Source organism: Dendroctonus ponderosae, unplaced genomic scaffold (assembly GCF_020466585.1).
Source record: "Dendroctonus ponderosae isolate FM_Combo_2020 unplaced genomic scaffold, Dpon_F_20191213v2 Dpon_F_20191213_4, whole genome shotgun sequence".
Lineage (NCBI taxonomy): Eukaryota > Metazoa > Arthropoda > Insecta > Coleoptera > Curculionidae > Dendroctonus > Dendroctonus ponderosae.
The window spans coordinates 4,712,085-4,730,443 of record NW_026018611.1 but is presented as its reverse complement, the minus strand read 5'-3'; the positions used below and the strand labels follow the sequence as shown (position 1 = coordinate 4,730,443).

The following is an 18,359-nucleotide window of genomic DNA, read 5'->3' as shown; positions in this document are numbered from 1 at the left end:
TTTATCAATCTGTAATAAAAGACGTGAGGAAATTCTGTCTTTTTTAAAGACAAACATTTTTGAGGCGAAATACCCAAAAATAAGTTTGTAAAAAAATCAAGTAATTGTTAAAAAGGCGATTTTTCTTACCTGCCAGCAAGCTCCAACAGTAAGAGTGGTATTGATTCCCTTAGTAGGATGTAAAGGCCAGTCGTCAATAACTTCAGGATTCTTCTTTTCGGACCTGAAGAGTTGGCCATCAACGTAAAGTTCCACATTAGGGAAACGCACGTTGATTGCATAGTGATGCCATTGATCATCGCAAACCTGAAATTTTTTTTTGCAACTTACAATGCGTATTAAAGTTGCGTTATGTTAAAATTTATAATTTTTTCTAGTTTAGAACGATTTACTTGAAGACAGTTGCTTAACTTCCTACGTGATTACTCATTTTGCGTGGTTTTAAACTATCGTTTATGCCTCATTAAATTACTGACATAATTGAGCAGACAAAAGTCCAGACTTGAATTAGTTTAAAATTTCCACCCGATAACGGTGTTTAAACAGTAATTTGTCTTCTCTAAAGACGTCAATTTTAAACAGTAACTCTGCAAAGTTTGGGAGTTTTCAACTCCATTTTACATTTTTAACCGAGTTCTTCGCATTTCAGTTCCAAGACACTGTCCATAAGTTTCCCGTTCAAATATTAACGTTGTTAAACTTCCGTAGAAATACAAGTTTAAAAATGGCAGCAGTAAATTACGTTTGAAAGGGCATGTTGGCAACAAAACTATCTTCAGGGTGTTTCGGAAAAAATCCCATACTTGGGTGGTGAGTTGACAAATTAATATTTTCTGTTTGTTTATTAATTAAAGTAATTAAGTAGAAAATTCAATTATCTCCCACAAGTGCGTTGACTAATAATTGAATGCGAAAATCATCATGTTTTTAACACAGTATTTAAAGTTACGCGGTAATTTCTGAAATCTTCCGCAAAAATCAACCAATCTTTACGATCAAAAAAAGTTTTTCCAAATTATCCTTTGATTTTGATCTACATCGATGACCGTACCTGGCTGATCTTCCATCTCCATTCCGCTGGCCTGAAGATGTTCAAGTCGCCTTCGGAAAAGTCGCGTCTCAACAGCAAAATCATTCTGCAATTTCGAACGAACAGCGCATAATGATGTCTGTTCATCTCTGAAATAACAGAATTATTGTTTAGGAAAATCCGTTGTTAAACAAATCACTTAAAACTGGTTAAATATCACGCAATTATCGGGCTGTTAAAGCAAGTTTTGGAACAAATTAGCACCGCGTCTGGGGGTGCGTATTTACAAGAGAAATCACGCAAAAAATACCAATTTGTAAAGAAAATATTGGTTTAACTAAAAAAATGTTAATTACTGATGGGGGCTGCAGTGAATGAAATCCGGCTACCATCGGAAAGATTGGATTTAATTAATGAATTTAGGCCAAATGGCATTTTGAAACGTGTGAATCTAAGATGTTAGATTCGCACGCAGCATTAAATCCGATCGGTATTTTAGAATGTTCGCGTTCGATTCAAGGAAAAACGAGACTCGCGCCCATCCGACCTAAATAGAAATTTGCATAAAAAGCGGATTTCCAGCCCTGTGCGTCTCCCACAGCGCCCCACACCCCACTTTCAGCCAGAGTGGGAGCTATTTGGCCCTTTGCCAGTCGAAATAATGAACTTTTAATCGACAAAGAAATATGGTTTATGTGGAATTGATTGCCTCGCGGTAGCTTTTTCGAAAAGCGCTTTTAACCTTTGCCAGAATGTCGAATTTGTTGGAAAGTTGTTCCGAATAATTACGACATAGAACGGTTTGGATGACAGACGAATTCGATAACGGCCGGTGATTATTCGTTTTTTGCTTCGCCAATTTCCAAGCCCATTCAACCAGGCATGTTTGCTTATTTCCTGAACACCAGATAAAACTACCATTTTTTTCTATCTTCCAATTTAATTGTTCATAATCTGGTTGATTTGTTTGGGGCCCCAAACTCCTAATTCAGCCCTCGAATAGCTGTAGAAATTTTAGCAATTAAGTAACTTAAATGTGCATATTTCTGTTTCCACTTGAAACTGGTGGGTTTTTGGGCTTTTGGTCGTGGAAGAGATTTTGGACGACTGAAGATGTACTTACGAAACATCAGGAAAACATCCTTTTCCACTACGCTCTAATAGCCCGGAAAATCTCAACAGTTTCAAGCAATAGGCGCGAAAGCCCAACTCTTTTAATATGTTTAAAGCATCGTTTATTAAATTTAGTAAAAGTTGCGTAAAAGTGTTGAACGGTTGTCCTTTTACACAAAAAGTTGCATGAAAAAGAGGCTCTAAACCAAGCGATTGAGACAAATTTTCTCCTTTCAAATGGCAGCTTAAAATGTTGCCATTGATTCAATCGAGTGAAGCAAATATCCACAAAAAAACGGACTCATTTGGCGTGTAATAATCATAGTGTACTAGGAGTACTGATATAAAATTGAAGTTTACAAAAAATGGATTTAAAGTTGATTAAAAAGTGGTCCGAGGAAGAGAATAAAACAAGCATACAGAATGAAAAAAATGGGACAAGAGTAACACGAAAGAATTAAGAAATGGAAGTATCGCAACATCGGTGATAAAAACGAAACCACTTCATTATTTATATTATTATAGCAGAAGCAAAATAAATAATGGGATATATTTTGCAAAATATTGCAGGCAACCGAGCCTTCTCTTCAAGGCCCTCAAAACACTCAGAAAAAGGAAGGAAGACTAACAATCTAAGCCAACTGAAAAATGAGACTGGAGTAAAGAAAATCAAATATACGAAGACAGAAAAAACAACTGCAAAAATCACTGTTTGGAGGAAGCAAAAACCATTCAACCTAATTCCATTCAAAACTAATCTAGAAAGCAAACTTGATGTGACCAAATACGCGATTTTAGCCACGAATTTAACTATTTACCTAACAAAATCCGGACTACAAAGACAACATGGGACTAATTTGGTTTATACATTAGTACATATGTTGCAGACATCGTAAATTATCAAATGTAGTTCGGCATTGGCGGTCGAATTTGAAGTGGAATAGAGTGACAATCCAAAGCCAATTAAACATTAATTGCCAAGTAAATAAATTAACGAACTTTAATGTTGGCGCAAAAAGTCCTGACAGTCCCGTTAGTCATGATAGCGTCAAATAAATATTGCTCCCTTTGGGAATGATTTGCGTCCGCAACGTTTTCCGTTTTGTAAAGTGTCTGCTTAAATAATGGATGCTTTATCATGTAAATTGATTTCACAAATAACCACCACGCATTTCGTATGAAATTCTCCACTTTATTACACAATGATGAACGAGCTGCTGGATTTAATACTCTCCTCCTTTGCTCGTCTCCCCACAGATTACGCAGTTAATCTCCTGGTGTGTGTCGTTACTTCAATTTCTCCAAGGATCGTATTTCCTTAAACCTATTAAATTTTCTTAATTAATTAAATCGTATTGCCCGGCAAAAGAAACCGGCGTTTCGTCGAGGTCCCATTAACGATTCCATAATAATGCAAGAGATGGATCCAAGTGACTGTGGAAGTTTGAACGCGACCCGAACTGGGGGGGTCAAACCCTCAATTAACCATTTACATCAGGCAAAAACCTACTATTGGTGCGCCCACCAATTTCAAATTCAAATTTGTTTCATTCAATTAAATGCTAAAATCTGTGAAATTGCCCTGATGGCGACATTTTAACGATTTCTTCTCTGGTCGGGATGAGCCAAACTTTCGTCTGGAAAAATCGGGGGCTGTTTTGGCATTTGCAAAGGCAACTTTAGGACCCTTTTAAACAACACGCTACCCTTGATGTTAAAGAGTCAACATTCTACTTCGCTTGAATTTCAAGCAGAAATTCCTTGCATAATGATGTAACACCGGAGTTTTTTCCTCAAAAGGTGTTTTCGGTACACTTTAAATCGAGCCGGGAATACAATCGTAATTTGACCTGTTCATAAACAATTTACCCAGTAGCTTTAGCGAGTTCCAGATAATGATTTAACGTAATAAAAATTCGGAAATATATTGCTTTTGAGGAGGCGCCATTTCTCCCCAAACTTTCATAACTCGTCCCTGCCTTTCCGTATAACTTGAAACAATTCCGACTACTGCCAACAAAAATTTTTGGCGCGATGAAACCGGATACTGTTTGTGTTCGTAATGAAAATTCCATTTCGCTCTTGTCACTCGCAACGTTTCTGGCTGGTAGGAAACAGACAGAGATAATTGAAAGATAAATGAAACGACTACCCGCTAAAAAATTGATCATTTTCGCCACTGATTTCCAAAAGTTCGTTCGTATCAGTTTTGTGTGATAACTTCGAAGCCAAAAAAAGAACAAAGGGACAGAAACTGTTCGTTTCATTTTCTAGTTTTACCTTTTTCTATTTGGAAATTGAGATTTTGCAATAAAAAACACTAGTTTCTTGTATGTCTTTGGCCAAAAAGGCTTAAGTAAGGAAACATTGTATAACAGCGGAAAAACCGAAAGTATTCCTTTGACAACTTTTGAACAGGAAAAATCACTAATTGGCAAAACAGGACAAAGAAGTAAAATGTTAAGAAACTTTAAAGTTCCCTATAAAATCGGGAAATTAATAAATGCTTCTATAAAGAAAATTTGCTGATCTTACGACTCTACTGAGCTCCGAAACAAGAACCACTGAACTTTCAGAAGAAAGCTGTGAACGAGCTCAAAACAGAAAAAGTGCAGTATAACAGGGCTTAATAAGGGAGCGTTTTTGTAATACTTTTTGAAATTACCAAAAACGCCAACTGAAAAATTTGCATTGTCAAATCGCGTCAATTTGAAAATTGTTTTTCCGTCCTTTCTCACTCCATACTCTAAATCTTTTGCCACTTGAAATAAACCCCAAACTAGTTTCGATTTAAATTCTCGTACTTCGTCAATACTGAACTTTTGTCTTTAAAGTTTTCCTTTTTAAATTATTGGTAAATTCAGTAAAAAATCCGCATCAAATGGTTAAAAAAAATACATATAAACTTGAGTGTAGCGATTTGCTTCAATTCATGGCCCTTAAGATTGAAACAACGACTAGAACGAGCTTATGAATTTTTTGGGCTAATTTAATAACAGCTAAAAAACACTCTGGCACCCCATTGAATGGGCAAAGAGAACAAAAGTGGCGCTCGAAACTTATTGCATACATTAATTTTCATAACATCTTATTCAATTTCGGGGAATTGAGGCCGGGAGTTAGCCCGAAGAAAATTCGACTTAGTTTGGCATGCAAATTAATCCGAGGCAAGGCGGCACTCGCTCTATTCTAGCTCCAGCTAGAGCAATTGTGTTAGCCAGACAATGGAAAAGTTAAAATATGTCACTTTGGATATTGTCGCAAACTTCTCTGCTGTTAGTCATTTTATATTTGAATTGTTTAGTAGTGCGCCCAACTACTTAGTCAAGCGGTTATTTCGGCAACAAACAAACTTTGCTCAAACAACATCAACCTTACCAAACGTTTTATGGTGAGATGGACCTATAATATAAAAACCAAAAAACATTCAGCTTCAGCAAGACAAACACAAAATACCATTAAAATTAATTCGACTTAAAACGTATCTGGAAAAGCTCTTGCAAGGGACTGCTTATTTATCTGGGTTTATTATATTTATATATGTGGTGAAGGTAAATAAAACCGGCAGGAAAATATTTACTGATTAATGAGGCGTTTATTGGCGAATTAAAGTGTGTAAAATTGTTAAAGAATGTTTTAGCAGTGATCCTCATTTAATCATTTCGTTTGGGAAGAAAATCCATTTAAATTAACAGGCTGATTAGTAGTCGTTTAAAAAATTACAAGAAATTAAACGTTCCATGATCGATCGACTAAGAAAAAAAGCACTCAAATTGAATGTCGATTGGATCTTATATGCGACGTTTCGTTATATCTACGCATACATTTTCAACATCAGCGGGCAAACTCGGGCGATTCAGTCATAAATGCGAGCTCTATTGAGTTTTATCTTACTTATGGCTTTGGGTAGGTTATGTACTTACTGTGGTCATCAGCAGAACATAGAATATGCTCTTTAACATGCTTGTCTTCTTCGCTGTGCTCGCTGTGCTCGCCATGCCGCATCCAGGTGGCAATGGTGAAAATCGGTGATAAAGAGTGATTGAGTACCGAATTGGGGATGGAAACTGCAGTGCTGCTGCCATCAAATTCGAACATTTGATCGGATTCATGGCCTGGCGAAACAAAAGGGCGATTGAAATGGCTCCGCCTCAAAATTGAGACAATCATTACCTTCATCTGATATCAAAGGCTTCGTCCATTCGGCCCCTGCTCCTGGAGATGGCAATAAGTCGACAGCTGCCGGCGATGCTCCACAAAGTTTACGCTGCGATTGAACTGAATATGTGTCTCGATCACAACCTTTCCCAATATGCCTGAAAATGAGTCCAACACTTTATCTATTGAGTCGATTGTAAGAAAACGGGAATTTTTCCTACCTAGTAGCCAAGTCAACTCTAGCTCTCATTTCTCTGATATTGCAAGGCACATCGCACAATTCCAAGGTGGCGCTTGGAAACAGCTCCTGTCTTCCGCTCATAGGGGCATAATCCACCCTTTCGGGCAATCCTCTCCATCCCAGTCTGCAGACGCGATTTACCTTGATCGTGACCAAGGCAGGAAAAGATTGCCGCATTCCACAGTCGTAAGCAACCACGCTGAGAATGTGATTGTGCGATCTTTCATAGTCCAAAGGTTCAGTGTTTCTGAGAAAAAATCGCAGTTTTTGGCAACAATTTCACTAATCAACAAGAGCAAGGTTTTACCTGATGACTCCGTCCATATCGATGACGAACGGTTGGTCCGAAGTCAAAATTTCATATTTGCAAACATCTCCGAATTTCGGGGTGCAATCTTGGTCTTTGGCTTCAACTCGCAGGATTTCTGCATATATTCTGCCCTCGTCCACTTGCCTAACGTAGCTCGGCTCAGTGAAAGTGGGCGAGTACTCATTGACGTCTGATACAGTGATATGTACAGTTGCACTGAAAAAAAAAACAAAAACCTCAATTTCAAACAATCTTTAAACCCAAACTCAAAGGCAAAGTGTTGAAAAGTATCACCTGGCTGGCTGTTAAAAGCATGAAACACCAGCAAAATATGATCCACGCAAAAGAAGCTAAAAGGGAACGTTCGGACAACTAGCAAATACTTTGCAAAGTTTCATCAACTGAGTTTGTATTAATTAAGCTTCCGGTGGAGAAAATGAAGATGAAAGAAAATGCGGACACAGTGTTTAAAAACTTTGGGTCTTCCAATGAATCTCACAGGGCTTGCGTTGAAAGAGAACGAAGGAAAAGCAGCACGTGTTCTTTTAAAAGTACTTACAAAATTATTAACAATGTCAATAAATCAAATGAAATAATATCGAATTAAAACGGACGCTGAAACCAAGTCGTCTTTCAGGCATTTTACAAAATGTTTTCCGGGGGACAGCAATTTTTCTAAATTGAACGGATGTTTTCAAGATTAAAAAAAACTTTTGTGGGCCAAAGTCATAGAAACCCCAGAATAAGCGTTTCAAAGAATTCAAAGCCAAAAAGGCATATCATCCAATTCCATAAAAATTCATAAAATAATAATAAATTAACTTTTTTCTGTCGAATCAATAATCAGCAGCGAAATTTGAGGGTTGCTCTTGTTTCCAGACCAGAATCTACCAAAAAAAAACGATCGAACCATTAATTGTTTTTGGCACCATTTATTAAATGTGTTCTTAATATTAAGCCCAGAGGCTTATTTTCCCTAACAAAAAAACACATAAAATTAGTCGCTTACAGATCAATTCCTGCTCCAAAGAAGGTGTACGAATTTTACTTCAACCATTCATCTTCTCTACTTTAATAGCTTCTCCTACTTATTTTATATTTTCAATTTCTGTCCCATTCCCAACTATTTGGAAAAATCAGTTTTACGCAAGTGGACGAGTGGTATTTTTTCAGTAAAAACTGGTAAAGGCAATTGGAGATTAATTTACCAGTATTTACTTTATATGCTAATATGAAATGAAAATGATTATTTAAACTTTTCGCGCTGCATAAAATAAAAAAAATATATATTACTTACAAAATTATCTCAGCAGATCATCGATTTTGCGATTTGTCCGCAGCAAGCAGACTAAAACTGCCCTTTTCTATTTATTTAAGAGCCATTGTGATGCATCTGCATATTTCACAAAAATACACAAAGTTCTGAAATTTTCTGTGTACTGGGAATAAAGTTTCCAATAAACCCTCTCGAAGATTTCCGACTTTCGGAATCACGCGGGCAAGTTGCCAGAAGTGCAGACAAAAGTAATTAAAAGTTGCCTTGACCAGACGGTTCTTCGCATCCGCAAAAAAACCCTCAATAAACTGCAAAGTCCATTTTCAAGTTTGCCATTGTGGTTTCGCGACTTTCACCCCTATGCCACACCCTTGTTGAATTTTTCGATGAGTTTCCGTAACTTGATTGCGCTGTTTGTCTTTTATTCGGTCCAAAAGTCTCTGAGCATGACATTGAATTGTACAACAATAAAGCGAAGGATAATTCCCAATTTTTTTCGGCAACGGCAAAAGTTCACTGTCATGGTCCCGCATTCGGCTTAAAGCCGCAATAATTAAAAAATACATCTTGCAGTGGGTTTTTGCTGACTGTTGGAAATGTATTCAATTATATTTCTTTATATCAGCTTATGCCATCAAGCACTTAAGTATCTAAAAGAGCGTGATTATTTTATTGCAAACTGGCTGACCTTATTCAAGTGCGAAATTTATATCGTTTTTAGTAAATAAATCAATCATAAGTAAACTTAAACGAGACAAAATAACTTATCAGACTAGAAACACCCAATTTACAAAGTGGACCAGTTTTAGACCGGATGAAAACTTGAAATATAAAAAATAAGTCTAGCTTATCGTGATGTTTTTGTCCCAAAAAAAGTTCTACTCATTTACCCCCAATGCAAATACAGTTAACAATCAACCTCATCCGAACATGATCTTTTAGTGGCAAACCAGTGCTTCATACGAGCGTTGATCATGCCCTGCATGGCAAACAATGAAATTAAACACCCAAATAAACCAACAATTCGGTCGAACATGCAAATGAATATTTAACGGCGACATTTTCAACAATTCTACGGCAATATTTTTTTCCTGCCGCAATAATCCCGGATATTTATTGTCGACTAGGGAGTCGCTGGATAATCGAATACAAAACCGGGGCAATTTTGGTTAAATCGGTCCGTTTACATACAAAACGGTACAAAGTAGTAGTAAATCGGGACGCCAAAATTACTCCGGGATACAATTGCGTGTTCCATGATCATGAATATGTGGCGAACATTCGATACCATCATCCAGATTATGCGCCCATTGTAGGGCCTATTATTGCCCAGACTCAAAGGAAAGGTAACTTTTGGAATTACCCGTCCACTGGTAAGCATGCAAATGTGCAATTTACCCCCGATTTCATATTCTGCGTGCCATAAATCAGATTAATCCTAATTAAAGGATCATCCAGTGGAGGCTGTTTGTTCCAAATCGATTCAGTCCGGTTCAAGCGCAATTTATAGAGCATTAATTTGTGCCATCAATTCTACAATTATTTCGGCACGATCTTGATTTGATTAGTTTCGGAACCATTTTGAACTTTATCGAATAACAATCAAATCCGATATTTAAACATGGAGCTATTGGCCGATTAAATCGCTTCCATGAGGAAACACATTGCCACATAATGGCGTGCCGGAACAATCAACAAGATCATCAACTCGATATTGGTAATTGTTTATTGACTAGGGGCCGATTTGTGTTCGAAATAATTCACATTATCCGCCGGTAGACTACAAAAGACTGTATCCAAATAAGCAAAATTTTTGCTTTTTAACCCCTTCCTCAACTTCTTCAGCCGGTACTTGAAGATTTCCTTAAACAAGTCTAAAAAACAGCCTTCTAAGTACAGGTTGGAATTTTATTTTCCTTGGAAGGTTCCTGCAACGTCGAGATAGTGATTATTGAAGAACGTTCTTCATGGTTAGGGAAACGAGTTCTTCAAAGTTGAAGCAGATTTGCTTTGGCGAATTGGGCGTTAAAATTTCGTGGCAAGATGAGAAGAGGTGATTATTTGGTGGAGCATAACCGGGGAAAATCAAACAAATTTTCAACTTTTTTCACTTATAAAACGGACTGTGCCTCACAACGTTTATGCAAAAGTAAATCTCCAAAGTGTCTGGTTTCTGAGAAAATAACCGCGAAACGCCGGCTTGGTGGAAAATACAAACAAAATTTAAAAAATACTGGAAATTCTCCAAAGATGAGTCAAAATCAAAACGTTTTCCACTTGTAAAATACACTTTGCCCTACGAAAGTTACACAAAGGTGACTCTCCAACTTTTTCAGATTTTGAGAAAATAAATGCCAAAGCATATTAAATTAAAAAATGTAAAACGCACTCAAACACTTCTCTAAAGTTTCCTGATGATGGCTCAAAATGGAAACTTTTCCACAGAGAGAACGCGCTTTGCCCCACAAAACTGCACTCGAAAGCGAATCTCCAACTTCACGGGCCCTTAAGAAAACAAATGCCAAACTTAGGCCTGCACATTAACTTCAAAAATGAAAAGCGCACTCAAACACTTCTATAAAATTTCCTGATGATGGCTCAAAATCGAAACTTTTGCACACATAGAACGCGCTTTACCCCACAAAATTTCACTCGAAAGCGAATCTCCAACTTCACGGGCTCTTGAGAAAACCAATGTCAAACTTAGACCTGCACATTAACTTCAAAAATGAAAAGCGCACTCAAACACTTATATAAAATTTCCTGAAGATGGCTCAAAATCGAAACTTTTCCACACATAGAACGCGCTTTGCTCCACAAAATTGCACCCGAAAGCGAATCTCCAACTTCACGGGCTCTTGAGAAAACCAATGTCAAACTTAGGCCTGCACATTAACTTCAAAAATGAAAAGCGCACTGAAACACTTATATAAAATTTCCTGAAGATGGCTCAAAATCGAAACTTTTCCACACATAGAACGCGCTTTGCTCCACAAAATTGCACCCGAAAGCGAATCTCCAACTTCACGGGCTCTTGAGAAAACCAATGTCAAACTTAGGCCTGCACATTAACTTCAAAAATGAAAGCACACTCAAACACTTCTATAAACTTTTCTGATGATGGCTCAAAATCGAAACTTTTCTACACATAGAACGCGCTTTACCCCACAAAATTGCACCCGAAAGCAAATCTCCAACTCACGGGCTCTTGAGAAAATAAATGCCAAACTTAGGCCTGCACATTAACTTCAAAAATGAAAAGCGCACTCAAACACTTCTATAAAATTTCCTGATGATGGCTCAAAATCGAAACTACTCCACACATAGAACTCACTCGGCCGCACAAACCTGCACTTGAAAGTGAATCTCCAACTTCAAAATTGCCGCTTATAAAACGGACTTTGCCCAACAAACCCCGTACCAAAATCACTCGCCAACATAACTGGTTTCTAAAGAAATGACCTGAATTCCTGAAGTGAAAGACACCACATCTGAAGATGCAAGTCACTCATGCTTGCGAAACGTCGGGAACAAATTATTTTGAAGACCCTCTTGTCCAGGCCGGCTATCATAGTGCTAAAGTGAACGTTGCAAGAAGATGCCACTTCTATAGGATTTGCAGAACGGGAATCAGCTTTCTGGACCGAAATAATCTGTTTGTCGCGATAATGGCGGCCCGAATTCGCTCGACTGATCGTGAAAATTCAAATTTGCGACGCATTTGGACGTTTAAATTTATTCTCGTTTTATGCAGGTGTCACTGCCTTCTCCCGACCCGACAAAACGCTCAGCATTCGGTCGGGAAAAATGTCATTTTATTTTCACGTGTGTTCGTCTTTTTTCTTCAACTAGTTTAAATCCGTAAATTCAAGACATTCCTATTTTCCATAATTCATAAACCAACACGCCTGCCTAAATGAAACTCATTGAATTTGATGCCTAAACAACAGATGTTGCTTACAAACACTGAAAAGTAATTTACAAGTCAAATTAACGGAATTTCTAGTCTAGTCCAGGTCTAGCTTGCCGTCTAGACCCAAAAATATGCCAAAGTTGTGTCCGATTTGGGTTCGAATATGCATTTTGCTCCGTTTCTGCACGCTACACAAATATATTAGACAACGCAAATCGATCGAATTATTCAAATTTACATAAATAAGCATAGATTCGCTCTGATTACATCCAATGGACAAGCCGAAATTCAAATTAAATGCGTCAGATTAATTTATGTCCTCCGCGTGCGTATGGAATATGTGCCTCATCAAGTTACATCAATTCGGTTAATGAATTATTTAAATTGGAATTAATGTTAATAATTTATGGAGCCAGATTCATTATAAAGTCGGATTTGGAATAAATAATAAGCCGAAATATCCGCACATTTGTCTATGCAAAACTAACAAAATATGGGTTGACAATTTCATATAAAGATACATAGTTTAATTGCTTTGTCCTCAAAATTTCCTCAGTTGCCTATTTTCAGCAACGTCCAATTATAGATGTAACGTGAAGAATAATCGCCATAATTACCATTTAGTTGCCCAACCTTCAGGCTATTTATCCTCTTAATTTCCAAAAACTCGTCGTGTTTATTGGCTAATTAATTAAAAAAACTCAATTAGTTTCTACATGATGCGGCGATACCACCTTTATGGATGAAACAAATCCGGTTCACTTTGCCGAAAAGGCCGACTAATTCGAATTGTGTGGCTCTCTTCTAGAACAAATTACCGTTAAATTAAAGTTCGCATGCCCGACGGAAAAACAAGCTTTTTATATTGGAAATTGGCCTTTGATTTTGCTTTGCCATTATGGAAGAAAGGCCACACTTTTTAGTTGAACCGAATCGCTTTTAAGTGACTTACTGAGCCGAGAACACAAGTGCTTTTAATGATCAGAGAGAATCGATATGGATTGGGAACAATTTTAGTTACTCTAAATCCGTTTTGAAGAGCGTGTACTTAGCGAGTTAGCTGGAAATATCAATGGTTTAATTTTTGAATAAAAATACCTCAGTAGTTATTGGAAATTGATCATTCATTCCGAACGCATCTCTGGATATCAGATAAGATAAATCATGGCTGAGCGTATATTCGTGTCGCAAAACGAGCAAAAAATGTGACCGTTTCAAGCAAATCAATACCGGATTTTATCTGGGAGATTTCGAAAATATGGCTAAACAAACCGCCCCATCTAATCTGACTTGAGCTGACGGCCGGAAATTGTGATACTTTCCAGCGAAAATTGATGAGTAATATTTCATCTCAAAACGGGTTGCTGATAAGCTGTGGCATACCGTTAACGCGCTTTAATAAATTACTATGGGGTTGACTGTTAGTTAGGGTGACCAGATTTTTTTTGCTCTAAAATGGAGTAAATTGAGAAAATTTGGCAGTCTAAAATCCATAATTTTGAAAAAAAATTTCGAGCATAATTTTATTACAATTTCAAAGCGATTTTAATTTAATTTTAGGCATTAACGCGAAAGGCGCATATTTGCACTGTTCAATGTTCAACTTGGTGTTGAAAATTGCTGCCAAAAATTAAAGAAAAATGGATTAAATTTGCTTACTACAGCAATAATTAAGCAAATTTTTCTGTATTAAATGAAATAAATTTAAAGTTACTATATACTGACAATTTTTCAAAACAAAGCGGAACAAAACACTTTCTCGTTTAATATCCAAATATTTGCCCAAAATTGTCGAAAAAATGACAAATTTACAAATCACTGCATTATTGGAGCAACCCTTTCTCTAAACTACTGCTTATCTAGTGCCAATTTTGAGTGTGATGACAATTTCTTTGAAAAAATCGGGCGATTATATTAATTGTTTTTAGAACTCAACTCAAAAAATTTCAATCTCCGCATTAATAACAACGTTTCCACTATCAAATGGCGATAAGTCAAAATCCTTTTCTCCTATCAGTTTCGTCTAATAAATTTGCGAAAATGACCTGGAGAAAATTAGCTGCATTGAGCACAGTGCTCGCGGTGGTTATAAAAAATTCGCCAAAAATTGACGAAAAATCAGACAAATTTGGAAATAGTCGCATTAATAGAGCAACATTTCTCTATTAAATGGCTTTTGGCTTTGCAATCGCTATCTACTGCTTGTTTCGTTTACTAAATTTTTGGAAATGACCAGAAGCAAAAAAGAGAATTGAGAACAGTGCTCAATTTGGTTTTCAAAAATTCGCCAAAAATTGACGAAAGATCAAACAAATTTGCAAATTGTCGCATTAATAGAGAAACATTTTCTCTATTAAATAGCTTTAGTTTGTAATCGCTATCTACTGCCTGTTTCGTTTACTAAATTGTTGGAAATGACCAGGAAGAAAAAAGAGCTGCATTAAGAACAGTCTCGATCTGGTTTTCACAAATTCGCCCAAAATTGACGAAAAATCAGACAAATTTGCTAATTGTCGCATTAATAAAGCAACCTTTTCTCTATTCAATGGCGCTGATTTAAAGTCTCTCTCTGTCACCTGTTGGGTCTATAAATGGGCAATGGTAGAAGCGTAAGTTGCACTGCGAACAGTCTGATTCTGGCTTCCAAAAATTTCCCAAAAATTGATAAAAAATCAAACAAATTGATATTGTCGCATCAATAGAGCAACCTATTCTCTATCCAATGGCACTGATCCAAAGTCCCTATCTACTGCCCGTTTCGTCTAATAAATGTTTGAAAATGACCGGGAGGAAAAATGAGCTGCATTGACATACATAGTGCTCACTCTCGTTTTCAAAAATTTCTCAAAAATTGACAAAAAATCTAACAAATTTGCAAATTGCTGCATTAATCGAGCAAGATTTTCTCTATCAAATGGCATTAAGAAAAAATCTCTTTCTACTGGGCGTTTCGCCTAATAAATTTTCGGAAATAACGGAAAACAAAAGTGACCTAGATTGAGACAGTGTTCACTCTTGTTTTCGAAAATTTGCCAAAGATGGTCGAAAAATCTAACAAATTTGCATATTTTTGCATTGATAGATCAACCTTTCTCTATCCAATGACATTAATTCAAAATCCCTATCTACCACCAATTTTGACTTACGCAATTTTAGAGAAAAAGGAACAATTTCTTTACCATTCAGCCCAATGCTCAGGATTTACAAAATCGTCACCAATCGAAGAAAAATCTAACAAAATTGAAAATTACACCATTAATTGAGCAACGTTTGCTCCGTCGAACGGAATTCACTCAAAGTCCAATACTAAGCCTAGTAATCAAAATATGCAATGTAAAAATCAACGAAAAACCAATAAATACAAACACCCTCCTTGTTGATGTCCACTGTCTGTTTTTGGAAAATGGGGGAAGAAGCAAACACTTAGCTTGGAGAGATGTTCAAACTATAAAAATTCATATAACCTTCGTAAGCAATCCAGCATTACTCTCAGAGCATTTTCGACAAATCGATAAATCCTTATCATCTCCCCATATATTCGAAGAAGCTGCCGCTTCGCGTCGAACAGCATTTTTCGATTCTCTACTATTCTCTCTACTTGTCGTTTTTACCTCTCGAGGAAAAAGACGATCATTTATCATCGCCCAGCAGCGTTTTTCCTTTATTGTTCAAGATTTTCATCCACTTTATACTATTCCATCAGTCACGGGGCTGGTAGATAATATTCTTATCGAAACATGCAAAAGTAATAAGCGGCCAGATTCGGTTGACAAAAATTTTCCACCGGCAACTACCTTCACATGTCCACAGGTGCACCTGAGGCTACTTAGAGTCGAAAACAATTGTTATGAATTATGAATTGAAAAGTTATTATTCAGCTGCGAACCTCAGAACTTGAGAGCTTCACTATTCATTACGGGATTTTTCGAAGAACCCAAGAAGACTCCGATGGATAATAAAGAAACACAATCGCCTTCACCTGCTGTGAGTGCATGTAGTAACTTCGATATCCCCGAACAGATAATGGTAATGGAAAATGTAACTGAAACGTTAGAAAATAACTGATTTGAATAATTGAAAATTCTTTACATCCCGACCGACTAAGAAACGAGGATAGTGCACACAAGATGAAATTCCAGAAATCGATTTCGCAGAAGGAATACGAAATGTGTAAGATGTTACTTGAACAGCAGCAATTCCGATTGATTTATTGTAACGTGTCGAATCCACATACATGGAGGTTGATACAAAGGGCTAAATTATCTTTTTAAAATGAAAAACTGTGAACAAAAAATTAATGGAGCAGCAGCTCCGAGCAAAATATTTTCCTGCAAAAATGACCTTCGGTTTATTCAGTTTCAGCAAAATGCATTACGATATAGATTGGTAAAAATAATTAATTTGGCTGGCTTTTTGAAGGTTTTTAATCGAATTTTGTTCGCACGTGGAGCGCTATTTCCAACATAAAGACCCGGGAAATTGCTTTAAACGTTTACCACAAAACAGTTCCTTTAACGATTAAAAGCTTGTACGTAAAGTCTGAAGAAACAAAATGCCAATTTTATACTTTGCATTTTAGCATTCCATATTTCCTCTGTGTCTTCCGGTAATATCAATGCAATATTTTATTGAGTTTCCGTTGACTCATGGCGTACAGACGGCTCGTCATGCATATGCGATGTAGTAAAAATTAAAAACATCTGATATTGTGGTTTTTCTTTCTTCATCCTCATCATTAATCCGATCACAACGCGCAGTGTAAAGGATGCAATTAATATTTGCGCGACCTGAATTCTCAAAGATGAATTAATTCAAACAAATCGTTTTATTAATAGCCGCCCATTTAAACAGCTCGACTGTATAATTCGTTTAGGGGAACACTTTCTTAGGGTTTATTTAATCATTGTTAAGCACCAGGTAAAAGGGGGCCGTATATGAATCAGGCTCAGGCAGGAGTTGATTGCAAACCCAGAAAAAAATGGCAATATATGCAAAGGGATAAATTTATATGTGTTAAAGAATAGCGTTAATAATAGAAATTTATACCAATATAGCGGAAGAAAAATGAACAAACAAAAACATTTGTCATGAAACAAAAGCGCTTCTAAGAACGAAGAGCGAGTTATACATTTTAATTCCAGCAGTTGGAATTCGTAAAGTTGGTCGTTCAGATGCGACAAGAACAATAAAGTTCCGTTAGCTGAGACGAAATAAATAAAATTTACCTAACATGGTCATAAAACCCAAGATGAGTAAATTGCCGTGTGGGCATCAGCTCGATTTATAAGTAAGAGAAATTTGATTTATTTGGACGCTTATTACGCGGATTCCTTCTGTGGAATGTCATAAAAGGTCATATTTTGGTTAGACCAAGAACATACCCAAACTAATAAGACAGAGCGTGTTCTCAAGCCAGCTCAAGTTAGTGAACTCATTAACAGTTGTTTCACTGTTATGTCGTAAAAAAAAATAGTAAGATGAAAGTGAAGATGTGAAAGAGCTTAATGGGATTGATTTAACATCGAAACGTGGGTGTGGACGAGCTGACAGCAATTCTGGCAATGATCAACTAAACAACATTGAAAGCACTTGGTGCGATTTTTTTTAAATAAATATAAACACAGAGGAGGAATAAGAAAAGTGTTGATTGGCGAATGACAAAGGGCCTTTATGGATAAGCTGCAAATTAACAGTGAATAAACGAGCGAAGAGAGAATATTTGAAATGAAATAAAAATAACATAATACCAAGCTGCTGATGAACAAACGCTGAAAAAATCCCAACTGCATCCAGACCTGGTTTCCCAGTTAGCTGGTTGCCAAAACCCCGAGCCATTTGTTATGATAATATTTCCGACAATTGAAATTGAAAGAAAATATAGGTCATCGTTGTATTTTCAGGTTTTCAAATGGTATGACTAGGCGCTCGCATTGAAAAACATATATTTTTGCATACTAATAACCAGGCAAATCGATTGGATTACCCCGCTCGCGTCAATCAAACCCTCTGGAGAATTCCTCAAATTACAGGCACCTTGGGCCGTTTGCAAGATGAAATGAGCAAATCAAAGCATGGAAATTTCAACCAAATGACAAGTACGGAAATGTGAGAGATTCGGCTAATTTGCATTCCTGCGCTTCAATTCGGCAACATTCAACCCCTATACATGGAAAGTGAATGATTTTGATGAAACTTCTTTCGAAGCAGGTGTAAATATTGGCACAGCAATGATTTTCGTCTAAAAAAGGATTTTTTCAAAACATTGTTTTTCTTAGTTGCGTCAAGTTATGTTTTATATTAGTTATATTTTGAAAGTTT

General features: G+C 36.7%; 1 protein-coding gene across 2 annotated transcripts in view; it reads right to left on the bottom strand.

Moving 5' to 3' along the window:
- The window catches only part of LOC109544003 (calsyntenin-1), a 75,600-nt gene that overhangs the window by 6,322 nt on the left and 50,919 nt on the right, over positions 1–18,359 (bottom strand). The window contains exons 3-9 of one of the 2 annotated variants that reach the window (XM_019913972.2): positions 6,850–7,068; positions 6,523–6,789; positions 6,317–6,459; positions 6,067–6,258; positions 5,522–5,545; positions 1,052–1,179; positions 130–306 (exon numbers count right to left, since the gene is read on the bottom strand). In XM_019913972.2, coding sequence (XP_019769531.1) covers positions 130–306; positions 1,052–1,179; positions 5,522–5,545; positions 6,067–6,258; positions 6,317–6,459; positions 6,523–6,789; positions 6,850–7,068 — 1,150 coding nt within the window. The remainder of the gene's footprint in view (positions 1–129; positions 307–1,051; positions 1,180–5,521; positions 5,546–6,066; positions 6,259–6,316; positions 6,460–6,522; positions 6,790–6,849; positions 7,069–18,359) is intronic. The other variant, XM_019913973.2, reaches the window with a different exon arrangement.